This window comes from Acipenser ruthenus, chromosome 6 (genome assembly GCF_902713425.1).
Source record: "Acipenser ruthenus chromosome 6, fAciRut3.2 maternal haplotype, whole genome shotgun sequence".
Lineage (NCBI taxonomy): Eukaryota > Metazoa > Chordata > Actinopteri > Acipenseriformes > Acipenseridae > Acipenser > Acipenser ruthenus.
The window spans coordinates 44,266,245-44,286,815 of NC_081194.1; the positions used below are offsets into that span (position 1 = coordinate 44,266,245).

Genomic DNA, 20,571 nt, shown 5'->3' on the forward strand with positions numbered 1-20,571 from the left:
CACGTTTAAAGTTTGCAACTCATTGTCTGGAGCTTATGCACCAGCAGGCTGTGTTGTCCAGTGGTTAAAGAAAAGAGCTTGTAACCAGGAGGTTGCTGGTTCAAATCCCACCTCAACCACTCACTCATTGTGTGACCCTGAACAAGTCATTTAAAATGCAATTTGAGATATCTCTAAATGATCATTTGGCTTGCCATACATGTCTGTTAACTGTACAGCAGAGCGCAGTGCCACCAAACTACTCTTTTGTGGTTTGCTCTCTAACGCTCTGGGAAAACTCCCACTCGCAGTGCTTGTTCTAACTCAGCCTGAGCACGAGGATGTTTTGTGTATTTTATAGGAAGTGATCAGCCAGTTTCATCAGGCCGGACGTCATTTACTGGTCGTTTACTTACAGCTGTTCTGACTTTTGTTCGTAAAAGATATTTTCGTTGGCGGACAGAAAAATAGTTTCTGAATTCAGAGTGTGATTGAAATGCAAATTAAGGGAGCTGTGTTTTGGGCATTTGCGGTATTGGCCGTAACTCTGGGGCAAGATGTTTCCGGTGGTAAGTTAAACAAAAATACAGCTGATGTTAATCTGTGAAAATACTGTCTAGAACTAAGAGTGTAGCATGTAGGTAGTCTGAATACTGCTGTAATTTATAATTTGTAGTTTTATTAAGTTACATCAGCAAATTACCAGTTATTTTTCGTTTGATCTGTCGTTTTTTACAAGGTCAATATAATCAACTGTAATGTTACGATTATTTTAATGACATTATTTTCACAGATTAACATCAGCTTTATATGTATTTTTTGTTTTTACAATAACGACCTGTGTAATTAAATAACTGTATTACGATTATTTTAATTAAATCAATTTCACAGTTTAACATCATCTTTACTTTCAAAGACCTATACGTAAGACAATAATATTTTCTATCAGTATCATATCGTTATGGTACTGTACCTACGACCATTCTATAATTTATAAATGTATCACATGGTGAACAAATATTAAATTTTTCAAGCTTAGGGATCATGACTTTGTTTGGGCTCATCATATATAATTAGAAACAGTAGCTGAGGTTGTTTACATATTCCTGGGGTGTGCAGTTTCATCATCAAGTGTAGTCTCTAAACTGTTACCTTAATCGATTTTGCAAACCAAGAGAGATGAGGCATTGAGCAGCATATTGTGTTTTAGACATATTTTAGACATGCTCAAACCAGGTCTGGGGCAGCAGTGTGGAGTAGTGGTTAGGACTCTTGACCAGAGGGTTGTGGGTTCAATCCCAGGTGGGGGACACTGCTGCTGTACCCTTGAGCAAGGTACAAGGTACACACAGTATCAACAATGTATTTCTACATGCAGTATCCATTTTGATATCAGGCGTCTTTATTTTAAAGGTTGCAAAAGACTGAACCTGAAATAAGATGCTACACGGCACATTAACAAATAAAATACAAAAATTCTCCTGCCAGAATTGTAAAATGTGTGGTTAGAGCACTATAAGAGCATAGAAACATACAGGCTTGAAGAGACTTGCCATTCATATATTAGTTGGAAGATGGATGTTTGAACTGCCAGTTCTACAGTAGCAAGTGAAATTAATTTTGCCAGATTTGTTTGATGTACAGTATGTTTCATTCTTGTTAGACATGATTTTGGCAGGTCATTGAAAGTTATTCATGCTCAACCCATATTTTTTTGGCATATTTTAGTTTGTGACACACTGTGCCTATTTGTTTTTCAGTTTGTGCAGTCTACTTAAAAATCTGTTTCAGTTTATGCATAAGCCCTACTCACAGAGGACACGTGGCATCCGATGCAAACTAGAGAAAAATAATAGAATCTATGGATAGAAATGGAACAGTCACAGTGAGCTGATTTGTAAATGGAGTGGTTTTTCTTTTTTTCCCACTCAGTCGCTTTGTAACTCACCAATAAGAACCAGGAGTGTGTATCTTACATGTGGAAACGGCCATCACCCCACCTACTCTCTCTGTGGGACAGGTAGAATTAAAAGGTCACGTTGTCATATGATTTACACAGAAGAAGGAAGTGTTTAGTGCAGGCAAGCTCCAGACCAGCTCAAAGCCAAGTCAGAAGTAGAGAAAATATGAGTATACCTCACTATTAGAAACAGAACCAGCTACAGAAATGTTAATTAATTAATAAATAAATAAATAAATAAATAATGTTTGGTGCTACTTGCTCGTTAAAAGTATCGACTTGTTTCCAGGTCAAGATTATTATTTTTGTTATGGCAATACTGTACAAATTATGGCCTCTGTTTATAAAACAGTTTTGACTACTAAATTCACGCATGTTGCACTTTTTTTTGTTTTAAACGCATAGATTAATGAAATAAAATGAAAGTATAGCCTCTGGCACATCAAACACAATTTCTGGGACCCAAATTGGACAGGTTTTGCAATTAGAATATCATAAATTCTAGAACTAGAAAAGGCCATTCGGCCCACCTGTGCTCACTCGTTTAACACTAGAACCACCACAGCAGTCATTTTAATGGTTTTCAGCTCAACCTGGATTCTGTGGTGCACCGAGTAACACACACGCAACAGAAAACATGTTACTTTCATTTTCAATTAAAAACTACTTTTGTTTTTACAGTTTTGTATGTACATACCTGTTTACACACTAGTTTCTTCTGAAATGTTTATTTTATTATAGTTTTTTGAAGTAGTGCTTTATATGTGGCAAGTTAGAAAATAAACCCTTTTATGTTTAATTGTTCATTTAAATACGACGTTTCGGCTGTGCAGATGTTTGATATGATGTGCTTGAATAAAACCTTTGAGTTGAATCCAATAGTTTGTCTTTCATTTTAATATTGTTTAAAATACAACCATCATATGAGTATAATCGCGGTGGTTTTAGTGTTAATGAAAAGTGTGGTCTGTTAACACTCAGTAGAGGAAAAGCAACCCCCCCCCCCCCCAACCATTTAGTTAGTAGGAGAAATGAAACCTCTGGGAATCAGAGAGGGTTATACAGTATTTTTCAGGACAGCATCCAGTCTGGATCCGATAAGTTTGCTTCAACAACTCTGTCCAGCAGCCTGTTTGAATGGTTCACCACCCTTTCTGTGAAAAAGCTCCTTCTCCCCTTGGTTCTGTTCTCTGTGACCTGTGAAAAATAATTCTCTGCAGTTATTTTGTTAAACCCCTTGACAATTTTAAATACTATTAAGTCGCCCCTGGCTCTCCTATCTAGGCTATACAGATGCAGCTCTTTCAGTCTATCTTCATATGACATACCCTTCAATCCTGTAATTAATCGTGTTGCTCTCCTGTGTACTCTCTCCAATGCCTCAATGTCTTTTTTATGATATGGAGACCAGAACTGGACACAATATTCTAGGTGTGGTCGGTACCAGTGCATTGTATAATTTTAATATAACTTCTCTTGATTTGAATTCAACTGTCTTGGCTGTATAACCTAACATTCTGTTTAGCTTCTCCTCACTGACTAGTTGGCTTAAGAGATTCATCCACCACTACTCCCAAGTGCTTTTCATACATAGCCTCCTCCATTTCATTACTACATTTCATGCTGTACTTTCCTCTAATGTTTTTGCGCCCTATCTGCAAGACTTTGCATTTATTCACATTTAATTTCATCTGCCATGAGTCAGCCCAAGATTGGATCTTGTCTAAATCTCTTGGTAGTATTAATGTTGCTGATTGGGAGTTGGCTACCCTTCCCAGTTTTGTGTCGTCTGCAAATTTCCATAGTTTACTGATTATGTCTTGGCCCAAGTCATATAGATTATGAATAACAATGGTCCCAATACTGATCCCTGTGGTACCCCACTTGTTAAGTTACTCCGGGTTGATGCCTGGCCTCTAATCATAACTCTCTGCTTCCTATCTTGTAACCAGTTATAAATCCATGATGCTACTTTACCATTTATTCCTACTGATTTAATCTTTAGATATAGCCTTTCATGCGGTACTTTGTCAAATGCATTTTGAAATTCTAAGTAGATGATGTCATCTGCACTATCCTTGTCCACTCTAGTAGTCACCTCCTGAAAGAAATCTAGTAATCTATCTAGAAATCTACCTTCCTAAAGCCATGTTGCCTGTCAATGTTGGCTGTCACCTATAATTTTGTTACTATATAAATATTCCTCTGTTTTGGTCCTTATTATAAAAAAAAAAATCTGTTAGTTTCCCTGAGGACTCCTGGGCCCTGAGGATGATGTTTGTGTACATTCTGTTAACTTTGGTATGTTGTAAATACTTGTACAAAGTATTGATTTAAGTACATCTGTAATTTGGTTGTCTAGTCACTAAATTACCACTGCTGTCATGTAAACTACTGACTTCCTCTTTCAGTTTCCTTTTAGCATTAACATGTTGAAAAAACCCTTTATTAAATTAATTTTACCATCTTCCACTGCTTGTCTCTCTAATTCCCTTTTTGTTCTCCTAGTCTGCTTTTTAAGGTCTCTACAGGCTTCTCTATTCTATTTGTGAGGCTGCTTTTGTATATCTAGGTAAATTATAGCAAAGTGTAATAAGGCATAGTAATCATATAGTAAAACCACAGAGAAGTATGTAAAAGCATTGTGACTCCATAATTAAACTTTGGGGAAATATGGACATTTGCAAAATGACCCAGTAAATTTGCGTTTGAAAACTTTTATAAGGGTATCTGGTGTTTGTCTAGTCATTAGCTGTGTGCTTATTGGCACAGTGCATTGCAAAAGTACAAGTTTGCTTTAGTGAGGGATGGGTAATCTTAGTCAGTTTTGCAGATACACTTAGTTTACTATCAGTTTAACCGACTTGCTGTTTCCTGTGAACCGCTGATAGCTCTGCTGTAGTTACAGCAATCCTGCAGTACATCACTGTGTCATTGGATATGCCATAGTCATGATGAATGGCATAATGTGTACAGTTATGGCCAAATGTTTTGCATCACCCTATAGGATTAACTAATTTTGCTTCATAAAGTCGAATGAAACCTGCTGAATAATGTTATGTTAACATATTGAATTGCATACTGCTTTGTAGTTTTCCCATATACTTAATGAAAAATGGACACACATTTAAAAGTGACAAAATCTAATACTGTACTACTATTATGGCTTCCTGTAGACTTTAGCGATATCATTTTGTAGTTTCTTTGATTACATGATGTTAATAAAAAATCTAAATGATGTTCATATAGTTATTTTTTATCTCAATTCTAAAATTCTAGGTGATGCAAAATTTTGGCCACAGCTGTACAACCTCCTCCTTACACTAAGACCCTGTTCACATTACTGGGCTGGCCCAGGGCCACCTCGGGGCCAGCACATATTTAGGTCTGCAACCCCCTTCACGGTTTAAGGCACCTTTAAGGCAGCTTTGCGTGTTCACATATGTGACTGAAAAGCAGGCCTAAAATGTGGCAAATTGCTTGTTGGTAAGGATATATATAATTAAGTAATACCCTGTGACATGGATGGCTGGTGGTGACGTCAGACCCAGAAGACAGTGAACACAGACAGCAGTGCTGGGGTAATGAAAGTGCTGCTTGCGCGTTTTAATAAAGGAACAAAATAAAAGTTTGAACAAAACAAATACTTGACAAAACAAAACAGTGGGCAAAAGAAACAAATACAACAGAACACGGAACTGAAACCAAACAAGTATGGTGCTGGTGTATAACCAGCACGCGTAGCAATTGTTTATATTTAATAAGCTTTACTTTGCTTTACCTCCTGACCATTGTTCCGCCTCTGAACACACACTCCCTGATTAGCCGAAGCTGTGGGTTTATATATACATGTGACCGTCTCCAAATTAATAATAAATTAAGCAATCAATCCGAGATGGTCACATTCTGCAATGGGTTAGCATGGATGGGGAAGTTTAACTCTGTACGTGCTGCAGAAACAATAACAACAAAACATTGTAGTTTATACAAATTTAAACAATACGTTTTCAAATATTAATACAACAAATACAAAATGGTATAGTAAGCAAACTTAAATTTGGGACTTTTTTGACCTGAAAAAAGAAACAAGGACCAGGGGTCACAAATGGAGATTATATAAAGGGGCATTCAGAAAAGAAAATAGGAAGCACTTTTTTACAGAGAGAATTGTAGGAGTCTGGAACCAATTCCCCATTAATGTTGTTGACGCTGACAGCCTGGGATCCTTCAAGAAGCTGCTTGATGAGATTCTGGGATCAATAAGCTACTAACAACCATAGGCCGAATGGCCTCTTGTTTGTAAACTTTATTATGTTCTTATGTATCAACGATCTTAATTTTTGTGGATGAGAACAGTATTTTATGTGTGTGCAGCTAAAAGAAATGATCAGCATTTTAATGTAAAGACGCACACTTCTGTAGCTGTGTATATCATTGCGTGCAAAATAAACAATGGAGGCTAAATATGCCAAGTCACCGCATTATTGATCATTATTGACATCCATAATTCTGCAGTTTTTATATTTATTGCTTAGTTACTAAATAACAGGAAGAAAAGGCAATTGTGACAAATTAAGCTTAATTGTGCGCGAGTATGGGGGTGGCACTATTTACCTTTCGCGAGTATTGGAGTGTCTACTGAGCTACTTAACCAAATTGGTCACGTGATACAAAAAGGCAGCCCTAAGTCTGCTTTGCTATGTTGCTTAGTAATATTAGTAGCACAACATGTGTTTGTGTAGAAGTTGGTTTTTGCAAGAATTGCGTAACCAAATTCTGGGAGTTGTTTGCAGACCACCTGGAGTTTACTCGCGGACCACAGGTTGGGAACCACTGAGATAGATGCTTTGAGATATTGGCTTCATACTTGGTACAGAGCTATTTTCTGTGGTTGATTGTGGGTATTGTAATGAAAAAATGTACCTTTTTGTGCCAGTTATTTTATAAAGACAGTGGCCTCATATCGCACAAACCATTCAAGGTAGTAACTTCAGAATTGCAGGGTTTTACAAACCCTCCACGCTAAATGTTTTGGTGACCATGGCATGACCCAATGTTTTCCACATTGAGGCCATGTGATGTTTGAAGTTTCTTCTGTATAGTAACAGTAAACTTAGATATAATCTTAATGTTTTGTACACATTAGATTTGTTTTGTTTCACAAAAACTACCATTTATACTTTTGTTAAACTGTCATTGACTATCTTTCCATTACTAGTTAATACGTTGTCTGTATGTACAGTAGAGTGTCTCTTATTTTTATAAGAGATGTCTTGTTATAAAGGATGGTTCTGGCTGCTCAAACTGTGTGAAATGGCTTCTAATATAAGAAAAGACAGCCTACACATGACGCATTAACTACTGTATCAATCACAAAACAAATATTGTATTCAGGAGCTACTATAAAACAAAAATAAATGGTATGTTCTATGCACATGATGCCATTATAGTATAAACAGAATAAGATGTACTGGAATTTGGACAATCCTGAACAGTGATTTCTCATATGTAATTTATACTCTGGACTGATAGGACAATTTAGAACAAAAGTATTTTATTGCTTGAGATTAAGGTCCCATTATTTACCCCCATTACCATGACCAAGCCCATTTATAAAAGAGCAAAGTTTGAAAACATTTCGTCATCCATTCAACAGGGATGATATGTTTATAGATATATTCAAGATTTCTTTTTGGACTACAGTTATTCCATTGTTATGAAATTGCTTAGGTTGCTCAACCATATACTGTGTATTACAGTGCTGTAGCATTGAGTTATGTAAAGGAATATGATGGAACGAAATTATTGGCACTGTAAGACATTAAATCACAATGCATTCATTGTTCAAAACAGATGCGGAATGTGGAACGTCACTCAAATAGAACACAAACAAATGTTATGGTTGGCGGAGTGGTGCAGCAGGCCTGGGTTTAAATCTGCCTTGACTGTCCGTATCACAAAACCACCAATGGTCAGTTGTGTTTGCAGAGATGTGAGATTGAGCTTGCATGTAGCCTCACAAGCACCATGTACCTATTAGTGTGCATGTCCATTGAGAGTGAGAATAACATATATTGTGTTGGATGTAGTTTTGGTCTGCATTAGAGCTTTTTATCATGACTGGATATAAGTAAATGTAGGTGTACACTGGAAGGGTAGCCTTGAGGCCAAGGCTGGCTAGTATCAGAAATAGCAAATGCAAGCCAGGAATCAGGCACACTTTTTTATAAATGACAAAATAAATCAAAACAATTAAATAAAATACAAAGCAAGGATCACTCAAGTGTAGTTGTCTCAGTGCAGGGACAAAGAGCACAATGACCTGCTACTCTCAATTCTAACTACTTTTAACCTAGGAGCTGTTTTCCAGTATATGTGGTCATGTCAAATATGATTTGATTACAGTCACACATGTTTTTAAAGTACCCTTCCAATCAGGTTAGGCTAATTAGTCCAGCCACATTCTGACATGGCTGTCTTGTCTGCTTGTTCGAGGGGATTAAAAAAAAAAAGACCCTATTTTAAAACACAAATATATCATTTATTAATTACAAGTGCATCTGTATCTGTACATAAAGACAGAAAGCCAGACTTCTCCTTTTATCCTCAGGGTGTATGTCAATTAGATTCCAGTTATCTAGATGTACTGCATGTAAAAGTGTACCTACATACATACAACACCTGGATGCTTTCATTTTTTCAGTTAGCAATACGTGAAAAATATCTGAACATTAGTGATGAGCAATTATCACTTTTACAAGTTGATTCGATTATCGATTCAATATTTGAAAATAATCCTGATGACGATTATTGATTATTCTAATAACATCATTCGAAGTCGGTTTTTGAAAAATAACCTTATTTTAGATTATTCGCTCATCACTAACATTCTTCAGAATTTTAAAAGAAAAAGTCGTCCAAGCATATTCATTCTGTGTTTTATATTATTTTGCATTATTATTATAATGTACTGGTTTGTGTTTATTTAAAATGGTATTTGTTGTTTTACAGCATGGATGGGTTTTCAATTCCCCATCCAGCTAATCTTGTTCGAATGCTTGGTCGGCAGCTAATGAAACCCTGTGCAGAATGTGATTGAGGGATAAACTAGGTAATTGTTAGCCAGTTAATCCCGTGACCATGATATAAAAACAAGCAGCTTTTGCTGACCAGGGTTGGGGATTGTTCAGAGGTGGAACTTAACAGTAAGAACTGAAAATATAATAACAAATGCTACTCGTGCTGGATTTACACCAGCGCGATACTTGTTTGTACCACCAAGCCATCCTGCCACAGATAGTGTTGTATGTGGGATGATAACAGCACCTCCACGTACCCAGGCCAGGAGAAACACTGCAGGTTAATATTTTGGAGAATTCTTTTTGTGTGTGTGTTTTTTTTTTTTTTTTTTGGAAAGAAAAAGGTAAATGGTCCGGGCAAAAGGACAGGAGGAGCAGTGCTATTGTGAATATTGCAGGAAGGAGAACCACCACCACTGGCAGGACTGCCCAGAGGTCCAGAAATGGCCATGTATGGCAGGAGTGCCCGATGGGTTTTCCTTTAGAGCTGTAGGAGGAGGTCCCTGTTCTGGAGAAAGCGCTTCCATGGTGCCTCGCCTGTGCCTCGCCCAGGCACTACACCATGTGCTGCCTCGTTCACGTCCCCCTTCAGCCACCTGCGCCGAAGAGGAAGAAGGAGAGGAGCGGCCATTCTTGGAGGAAGGCAAAGAAGCTGGTGCGAGCTCCAGCGCCCACGAGGAGGGAGCCTGAGTGTCCAGTGCACAAAAGAGGGGAGCCCAAGTGTCCAGTGCCCACGAGGGCGGAGCCTGAGCGTCCTGTCGCTGCGGCCACTGTCCCGCACTAAGGGCAGCATTACCACAGCCAGCACCACTGCCACGTCCAGAGTGCGCTGCACCACTGTCGGCATTTCCGCTGCCAGCGTTGCCACTGCTGGCTACAGGTCCAGAGCATCCAGCATTGCCGTTGCCAGCATTGTCACTGCTGGCTACAGGTCCAGAGGAGCCGGCATTTCCACTGTCAGCATTGCCAGGGCTGGAGTGTGCCGCCCCACTAGCAGCATTTCTGCGATACTTGTTTGCTTCAGTGTTTGGTGTCTGTCTGTTTATTTGTTTTGGCCAACATTCCTTTTGTTTTGTGTAAACCTTTTATTTGTATTTTAATAAACACGTGCTCAGTGCGTCAACCTGTAGTACTGGTGTCTGTGTTTCTTCCTGGTCTTACGTCACCACCAAGCCATCCTGCCACAGTGGAATAAAAAGCTAATACTGTACTGTGAATAAAAAATAGAAGAAAAAAGCTCTTGATTCATTTTGGGTTTGTAGAAACTAGCAGTCAATGTCAATGTTCTTACATATATACAAATGTGATAATCCTTTTGGAATGGAGTAGTGTGGTTTAAGAGGGCGAGCTGACTGCCATACAGTAGGTGTCATAATAAATAAGATAAAACACAGAGCACTATTAAGCTGTGGAGTCACTAAAGTTTGTTCACTAATGTATACAGTACATGGTACATTAGGAACATACTGGCAATGTATTTTAATATAATGCAAAGTTATAGTCCAAGCTACAGTACTTCAGTTTCATTATCAGTTTACTGTAAGTAGGGGAGTGTGCCTGTCGAATGTGTGTTGGTCATGTGTCGTCTTGTTAGACTATTTCTCATAAACCTACACACAATACTGGGAAGGCGGCGGAAATCTAAAGCAGATGTGTGTTCTGTGTCTGCAAGTAATGAACTAGTGGTCTGATCTCAGACTTTAGAAGTCCCAAGAAGCAAGATGAAGCTTTCAGTACAAACAATACAGTACATTGAGTTAACACACACTTTGTAATACTGTATACAGTGTTTTTGAATGATTCCTGCTTGTTCTGAATGTGAAGCAAAGTGGAAGAGATGGCGGGGGAGGAGGGGTGGTCGTGTTGAAACAGTGGTGGTTGATGTGGCATGTTATTTGCTTATTTTTAGAATTTTGTATTTTATCATTCATATTAATTTCCTGTTTTCTTCAATAGTCATTTTGATTTTTTCTATATTATTATTATTATTATTATTATTATTATTATTATTATTATTATTATTATTATTATTATTATTTTTCTTTCTTAGCTAGTGCCCTTATCCAGGGTGACTTACAATTGTTACAAAACATCACAGTACAAAATATCACAGTATAAAATATCAGATTACAGAATGTCACATTACAGATAAGCAGTTATAAGGTACAGTAAAATCAGTAGAAAATAAGATCAAATTCAAATAAGAGCAAAATAAAGAATACAGCAAATAATTACATTTAAGAGTGAGTTTGACTAGGAGCTGTTAACTTATAGTAAAAATATTTGCTTATATGAGTAAAGTCCATTAAGAGCACATAGTAATTACAATAAGTGGATGAGAACGATTTCAGATAAGAGCAATTACAAAAAACTTGAATATAGATACCTATAAGAGTAAAAACAATACCAGATACAGGAAGTAGTTATAATTAAGAGCAGTAGTAGAATACGGCAAAGTATGGAGCAGTTCAGTGCTAGTACAAGTTGATGCAAGTACTGGAACACTTGGGTGCCATATGGTCCAGTATAGTCGAGAGTTGAGGTTTACAGATGCTGTCTGAACAGGTGTGTCTTGAGGAGGCGCCAAAAGGTGGTCAGGAACTGAGCAGTCCTGATATCCGTGGGTAGGTCATTCCACCAGTGAGGGGAAAGGGTGGAGAAGGAGCGGGCTCTGGAAGTGGGGAGTGAAGGGGGGTTACAGATAATCTGCCAGCAGCGGAGGGGGCGAGAGGGAGTGTAGGGAGAAATTATAGTCTGGAGATAGGAGGGAGCAGAAAGGTCGAGACAGCGATAGGTTTATTAATATTGCATACTTCTTTCTGTTTTAACCAAAATGAAAAGCACTTTGAGATACTGTGGTATGAAAGGTACTATATAAATAAAATACATTGACATTTAAATAAATGTATTCAGATGTAAAAATGTAGATGTCTGTTTTGTGTAACATAATTTTATATAGGGCTCTACCTGCCAGTATTCATAAAAGTTAAAGTAATTTTTCCAATTGTGTTTTAAAAAGCTTAGATTAAACAGTGCTTTGAAAATTGAAAAAAAATGTTTTAATCCTCTCAAACATTTAAGAAAAGGCTTCATGAACTGTAAACTGTATTTTTTTTATCAATATGATCTTTAAAAAATAGTGCTGAATAAAAAATTATTTTAAACAGTCCTTAAAATTTTATGAAAAGGACGCATAGTATATAAAAAGATGCCATAAAATAAAAAGGTGGCTTAATTGTCCCCCACAGACGGAGGTGTCTGTTGTCCATATGTCACACTTTAGAGATTTACATATAATGACAGAATCACGTATATAACAATATGTTCATTCTATACCCATTCTTTACCAATATTTGAAAGTGACTGGTTTCGAAAGCTTAAAGTCACACATTTGAAAGCAAGTGTGAAAAGAAATGTGCTGCTGGTTCCAAATGTGTTAAGTCAAAACCACAAATTAAAAATACATACACTGATCTTTATGCTTGAGTCAGGACTATGGTGCTAAAGAATAGTCTGTATACAGTGGTGCTCAAAAGTATTGATTTGATGCCCTTTGTTTCAGATAACCGATCACTTGGCTTCAAGAATGTTTTTCAGATGTATGTTTATAAATGTTTAGTGACAACCACTAATGAAGTTGACAGTGTTTTTTTCACCCACCTGCTGTGTCAGGCCCGCACTTAATTTTCGAACACAGAAGATTTTAAAACTAAATGCTCTTTATTTTTACAAAATATCTAATAATAATAATAATAATAATAATAATAATAATAATAATAATAATAATAATAATAATAAAAGCTTGCATATCACATGTTTTAAACTGAAGTGCAAGAAGAACGATAACAATCTGATCTAATACAAATGTATTGGATTTGGCAGTACATTGTCTAAGTCAAAAAGTTTGTCTGGAGCCCTAAAAGTTCTTTATTAGCATATAATCTGCAGTGCATCTGAAATAACCAAAAAGCACATAATCATATTGCGATATGAATCTTGATGTGAATTGTTTGCTGTTACACTCTGTGACAGGATGTGAGTGATGTGGTGTACAAATTGACTGTCCGGACAGTACTTTTCAGTGCAAACGTTCGTGTTTATTGACAAATAATAAATAATGAAGCTGCCACTTTACCGGCGATGGTATTGGGGGTTACATGGTGGGTTACAGTCCCAAACAAAATGAACACTCCACAACCACAATCCTCCATGCACAAAACGGTGTACTTCCCCACTTGGGAAAGTGGTGCGTGTGCGTGCTGTTTTGTGTGCAGTGAGGGTAGTCCTCTGGGGTTTGTGCAGGCTCCATGGTGGCAGTTCCTGTCCCCTAATCATCCTGTGCAACAACAAGATAAAACAATAACACAGTAACACAGCGCTCCTGCCAAGTATCACTTCCAGTGTAAAGACGCGACTGCCTGAATACACGAACTGGAACCGACTGGCTGTCTGAGTTATTGCCTTATCTAAAAAATGACATGCAGGCAGCCATTTTCAGTGTCATTAGCTTCCTGAGGAATTAGAAAAAAACGCTTTTACAATTTTAGTGTTTTGTTATTAGGCTCTGTTCTAACAAACAGTACAAGCTTAGACAGATCCAAAATGCTGATCAGAACCCTGTATTGTTCAACTTTACAATAATTTTGTTTTAGCCCATGTGAATAATGAAGTTCTCCTTCAGATTGGATTGAAACCATTTCCTTTCTGGTGTTTACAAGTCAGCCACAATGTCGCAATAGTGAGCGATGACATTTGTGGTTTGCATAATGTACTAAAACATTAGAATGGATGGTGTTTCCTTTGTTCCTGAGAGTATGTGCGACAAATGCTCTGAGTAAAGTAATACCTAAGCCCACCAACTTGCAGCAACATCAGATCTTGGACCTGCTTAGCAATGTGCTGTAATTTTAAACAATGCAATTCGCTCTGTTATTCTGTCCTTGGATTCGATAACTGGGAAAAAAAAAATTGCTCTGTAGTATTGAATGTGAAAAACAGAGTTTGATCTTATTTTCTACTGATTTTACTGTACTTTATAACTGCTCTTATCTGTAAGGTTGTATTATGTAATGTGATATTGTGTAATGTGATACTTTGTAACAACTGTAAGTAGCCCTGGATAAGGGCATTGGCTAAGAAATTAATAATAATAATAATAATAATAATAATAATAATAATATTATTATTTATTATTATTATTATTATTAACTAGAGTTGCGAGCATCTTTACGGCTTCCAAGCAGTTAGTGTGAAATTGAAGCGCATTGGTTGTTATCGATGAAACGTTATCATCACAAATCATTTTGGACACAGCTGACTGTGTCAATATTGGCCAAAATATTGGAATCATTGGTTAGATGATCAATGCTGAAATCTCATTGGCCCACAGCAGCCATGTTTTGTACTGTAGCAACTTCCCTTGAACAACCATAAAAGATAATCATACTTGCATCATTTATGCTCATTTTGGCTTCAATCAGAACTCTGCATGTTATATAACAACCGTCTGCAGTCAATAAGAAATTATTGGAAGTTTTACAGCCAGCTTTAAATTTGACCTTTAGCAGAACTTAACCATACTATATAAAACTATTTATGCATTACAAATTATACTATTTGCATTACCTGTAGTGCTCATATAAACACACCAGTTTTGTAAAACAACAAAAAGTCACATCTAATAAATTACAAACATATTTTTTTCTATACCTTGCTATATTTTTTCTATACCTTGCAGACTTTTCCATGTTAACAGCTGTCCCCAGTGGTGGGAATGTGTCATTTCAGGGTGAAAAATTTGCAAAACTGGCATGTCACCCATATTGATTGACTCATGGCAGTCATGTTTGTTGATGTAGGAACTTTTCCTGAGTAACTTTTTTAGAGGACAGTACAAAGATAACGTATACCCAAGATTCATGTAAATCAGCCAAAGGGCTCATGAGCAGTTGTTGTTTAAGTGTTTACGCAAAATCCAACATATCTGCCACACCACGTGACCGATCCATTTTTCCTTAAGTAGAATCAATCGTGGACATGAGTGCACTATGTACAACATTTTTCACAGCTGTACTATTTACCGTTCATGAGAAGACGACTTTTGAGTAGTGTCCAAACTTTTCATTAAATTCAAGATGGCTGCCACACCATGTGACCAAAGGCCGCCATATTGACCACGACACAACATCCCATAGTCCTCTACATCCATGTCAAATTTTGTGCATTTTGGTGCAGCCGGTAAGAAGTTATAGGCAGTTTTATAGCCAGTTGCGTATGTTGATGATGTCATGCAGTGTGGACGCCATGATTTTCACAGTAGCAACTTCCCTTGAACAAGCGTAACAGATGACCATACTGAGATGTTTTATTCCAATTTTTGTTTCAATCGGATAAGCGCTTTCAGAGAAGATGTTTGAATTTTGATGATTTCATATTTTTATGTCATTAATCGATGTGGTTGCCAAACCACAATCAGCTTCATATTAACAACAGTTAATCGTAGACTATCCCTCAACATGTATAGCAATTTTCAGAACTCTGCAGTAAGCGGTTTCCGATACATAGGTGTTTTAACAAATTCCGCAAAATCCAATATAGCTGCCAAACCATGTGACTTGCGCAAGTTTGGACACCTGACCTGTTACCTGCACATAGCCACCTACCTACACACCTATTTTCATAAGCCTGCGATGAGGTCTCGGAAGAAAGAAAAATAATAATAATAACTAGAATTGCGAGCAACTTTACGGCTTCCAAGCAGTCATCGTAAATTTTATGTGCATTGGTTATTGCACTATGTAGACATTTTTTCATGGCTGTGCTATTTACCGTTCATGATAACAGCATTTTTGCAAATTGGGCAAAATTTGCATTAAATCTAAGATGGCTGCCACACCATGTGACCAATGGCTGCCATATTGACCATGGCACAACATCCCATAGTCCTCTACATCTGTGTGAAATTTCGTGCATTTTGGTGCAGCATAGACAGTTTTATAGCCAGTTGCATATGTTGATGATGTCATGCAGTTTGATCAGTTCATGGCAGCCATGTTTGTTCAAATAGGAACTTTTCCTGAATAACTTGTTTACAGGACAGTACAAAGATAACGTATACCCAAGATTCAAGTCAATAAGCCGGAAGGCTCATGAGGAGTTGTTGTTTAAGTGTTTTACGCAAAATCCAACATAGCTGCCACACCATGTGACCGATCTATTTTTCCTTAAGTAGAATCAATCGTGGGCATGAGGCACTATGTTTAATTTTTTTCACAGCTGTACTATTTACTGTTCATGAGAACAACACTTCTGAATATTGCACAAAAAATTACATTAAATCTAAGATGGCTGCAATGGAGTTTGTGTCTGTGTGTGTGTGTGTGTGTGTGTCTCTGTGTCTGTGTGTGTGTGTGTCTGTGTGTGTGTGACTTGTAAAGCTGATGTATTAAACATGTAATTGTTTCAATTGTGTTCTGCTTTAAGATGTTTTGTTTTCAAGTACCTTCTGTGAAGTCGTGTTTTATAGATTAAAACAACACATTCTTGTATTGCCCGAGCTCAGTCTTTTTTTGTAAGTTTTACTGTGTGTGAGTGAATAAGTAAGCGATCTTTACAGTTCCAGCGGTATTTTATAGAGCAAGCGATTGTGAAGTGTTTTGTCTAAGTGTTTGTTTAGCAAAAATACATATTTAAATGTAAACGAGGGCTCCAAAGTCACGCCCCCCTTTCTCACAAGCATCTTTAAAATGGATTACAGACACAGTAGCTTGAATTATACAAAAATATCCGCTTTTTCAGGGTTTTCTCCATGAATAAGTAATTGTTTCGAGTGTGTTGTGCTTTAAGATGTTCCCCCCCCCCTCCCCCGAGTACCTTCTGTGCAGTCGTGTTTAAAAAAAAAAAAAAAATGGGTTAACACATTCTTTGTACTACACGAGCTCAGTAATTTTTTGTAATACTTAGTGTGTGTGAGAGACAGTGTGTACAGTTTTGTAACGCCAGCCTTTCCACTGTAATTACTGTGTTTTAAGGTACATCACTTAGTGAAACGGTTCTTGACAGACACCACCCAAAAACATGGCTGCCTGTAAGATTTTTTTTTTGCTCAATTGCCATGGTAAGCTGTCCCCAGTGGTGAGAATGTGTCATTTCAGGGTAAAAAGTGGGCAAATTGGCATCAGTGCCCATATTGATTTGCTCATGGCGGTCATGTTTGTTGATGTAGGAACTTTTGCTGAGTAACTTTTTTAAAGGACAGTACAAAGATAACGTGTAGTCATGATTCAAGTCAATAAGCCAAAAGGCTCATTAGGAATTGTTGTTTAAGTGTTTTACGCAAAATCCAACATAGCTGACACACCATGTGACTGATCAATGTTTCCTTTAGTAGAATCAATCGTGGACATGAACGCACTATGTACAAATTTTTTCACAGTTGTAATGTTTACCGTTGATGAGAACAAGACATTTGAAAATTGCACAAAAAATATCATTACATCTTAGATGGCTGCCACACCATGTGACCTAAGGCTGCCATATTTACCATGGCACAACATCCCATAGTCCTCTACATCTGTGTGAAATTTCGTGCATTTTGGTGCAGCATAGGCGGTTTTATAGCCAGTTGCGTGTGTTGATGATGTCATGCAGCGTGGACGCCACGATTTTCACAGTAGCAACTTCCTTTGAACAAGCGGAATAGAGGGACCATACTGAGATGTTTTATTCCAATTTTTGTTTCAATCGGATAAGCGGTTTCAGAGAAGATGATGTTTGAATTTTGAGAATTTGACATTTTTATGACATTAATCGATGTGGTTGCCAAACCACATAACCAATCAGCTTCAAATGTTAATCAAGGACTATCCCTCAACATGTATAGCAATTTTCAGAACTCTAGAGTAAGCGGTTTCCGAAGCATAGGCGTTTCAATAAATTTCGCAAAATCCCATATGGCTGCCAAACCATGTGACTTGCGCAAGATTGGACGCCTCACCTGTTATCTGCACATAGCCACCTACCTACAAACCCGATTTTTTGTTTCTGCGATGAGGTTTCGGCAGAAAGAAGAAAAATAATAATAATAATAATAATAATAATCCTAACAGAAACAAAAGGCTTCCCCAGCCTGTGGCTTGGAAGCCTAATAATCCTAACAAAAACAATAGGCTACCCCAGCCTATGGGGATAATAATAATAATAATAATAATAATAATAATAATAATAATAATAAAGTAAGTAATAAGACCATATCTGAACCTTGTCTAGAGTTTGTGGTGCATTTTGTTCTTTTGGTGATAGATTTCAGCTTTGCTGCAGAGTTGAAAAATCACATCTTACATGACTTGAATGGAAGAAGAAGTACAGAAAGCCCCAGGCTGCTAGGCAACTACAATAATTATCCAAGCAAATTCAAACATCAAACAATCAAAAAGAGATTGTGTAAAAAATCAAGTCAGATGAGTTTTTGTACACATTAGAATTATTATTATTTTATTATTATTTAATTTTTTATTTTTTTACACAATGTTCATGGTAATTGCTGTTAAGCAATCTATCTACAGTCTTCTAATATCACAAGTCAAGAGGAAGGATGCAGGTTTTAGCATCTCCTGCTCAGCCAGACACCTGACCTGGATTCCAAAAAGGCAAACCAGGAGAGCTGCTGATATGCCTCTTCCTTTTTGGTGCAGCACTAGCACTAAAATCACTATATACAATACTAAAATGTAGACTTTAATTTTGCTATTTTGTAACATCAATAACAATGGTACTATATAATTAAAAATGTTGTCATGATTTTATAGACCCTGAAAAGGAGAACTTGTTTATGTATGTGTTTACTGGTCTAATCTAAGAAAACAGTTTTGAATGTTACTTTCCAGTATTTGCTGCGGTTCTTTTCATTTAAATTTCCAGAAACATACCACAGAAACAGCTGCATTAGCAATTTCAAAAGTACTTGACATAAAATTGACTCATACTTTTATGACTATTAGGATAGTCCCAGTTGAAAAAACAAAACCATAGAAGGATGTCTACCACAATTTCTGATTTCTTCATTTGAACCGAACTCTACTATTATAGGTACACAAAGTGCAAAATATGGTATTTAACAAAGGTATTTTTCAGAATTCATTCTAATGTATTATCCAGTTAGTACAACATTTAAAGTAAGAAATTCATTTTATTAGAGGTATTCAGAAACACAGAAAGTTTTAAGCATATGTGGGTGACTAAAAGATTTTTGTGATTTGTTACATGTGTTTGTAATTTGCTTAAAGTAGGTAAGGCAAAACAAACCCCAAAAAAGTCCAGTAAATCTTATCTTGTACCAGTATGTATTTCCATCACATGATACTGTAATTGGTTTAGGAAATCCCGCTCTTAATGGATTCTTTCCTGTCTTTAACCAACCAGCTGCTTCCTCAAGTGACTGACATGTTTTCAGCCAGTAAAATGCTTTGACCCAGAAGACACTACTGAGGTGAAATGATCCAGGAAGTGCAAGTGCAAACAAACAAACAGAGAATAACCCGACCCTTCCTCACCAACTACGCCACCCAGCTCCTGTTCAAGGCCCTGGTACTCTCCCGCCTAGACTACTGCAACTCCCTCCTGGCTGGCCTCCCTGTGTCCGCCACCCGTCCGCTCCAGCTCATCCAGAACTCCGCTGCTCGCCTGGTGTTCTCTCTGCCTTGCTTCTCCCATGCAACTCCACTGCTCCACTCACTCCACTGGTTCCCGATCACCGCTCGCATCCAGTTCAAGACTCTTGTACTAGCCTACAGATGCCTTGACCAGACTGCACCCAGCTACCTCCAGACCCTCATCTGTCCCTACACCCCCACTCGACCTCTCCGCTCCGCCTGCACTAGAAGACTGGCTCTACCTCCTCTATGCTCCCCTGCCTCCAGAGCCCGCTCCTTCGCCACCCTCGCCCTGCAGTGGTAGAATGACCTTCCTAAAGATGTAAGGACTGCCCAGTCCCTGACCACCTTCCGGCGCCTCCTCAAGACTCACCTCTTCCTCTGGACACTTACCACTCTTCCTTAAATGCGCTTTACTTGCTCTTATCTGCCCCTATTTTACTGCATTTAATCCTGTACTTTAGAGTACTGTAATCTGTCAAGTGTTATTTAATCTGTAGTATTTTGTACTTAATTATATCCTGATGTAACTATCACTGACACTGTGTTATCTGCTTCGTTATTGAATCGTATTTTGTCATACTTGTACTTGCTAGAACCAAAGTCATTGTATTTATCTTGCTCTTAATTGTATTATTACTTGTACTGTTATTCTTGAAATGCATTTTTGTTTACGACTGTATGTCGCCCTGGATAAGGGTGTCTGCTAAGAAGTAGATGATAATAATAATAATAATAATAATAATAATAATAATAATAATAATGCATAGAAACTGAGAGCTTCTTTTTACATGAAGTAGTACCATATACTGTGTTTTAAAATAAAATACATATGTGCTGTAACATGTGTTTCTTTCAGAACTGCACATTTTTTATCTATTTAGCTAATGCAAGTGCAAAACCG

The 20,571-nt window shown here is 37.4% G+C and overlaps 1 protein-coding gene across 1 annotated transcript in view; it reads left to right on the top strand.

The window, feature by feature from the left end:
- The first annotated feature begins 277 nt into the window (after nt 1–277).
- Nucleotides 278–20,571, top strand: part of LOC117411436 (interferon gamma receptor 1-like) — a 40,643-nt gene continuing 20,349 nt past the window's right edge. The window contains exon 1 of the mRNA XM_034018975.3: nt 278–548. Within this exon, the coding sequence (XP_033874866.3) occupies nt 476–548 (73 nt within the window). The 5' untranslated portion in view covers nt 278–475. The remainder of the gene's footprint in view (nt 549–20,571) is intronic.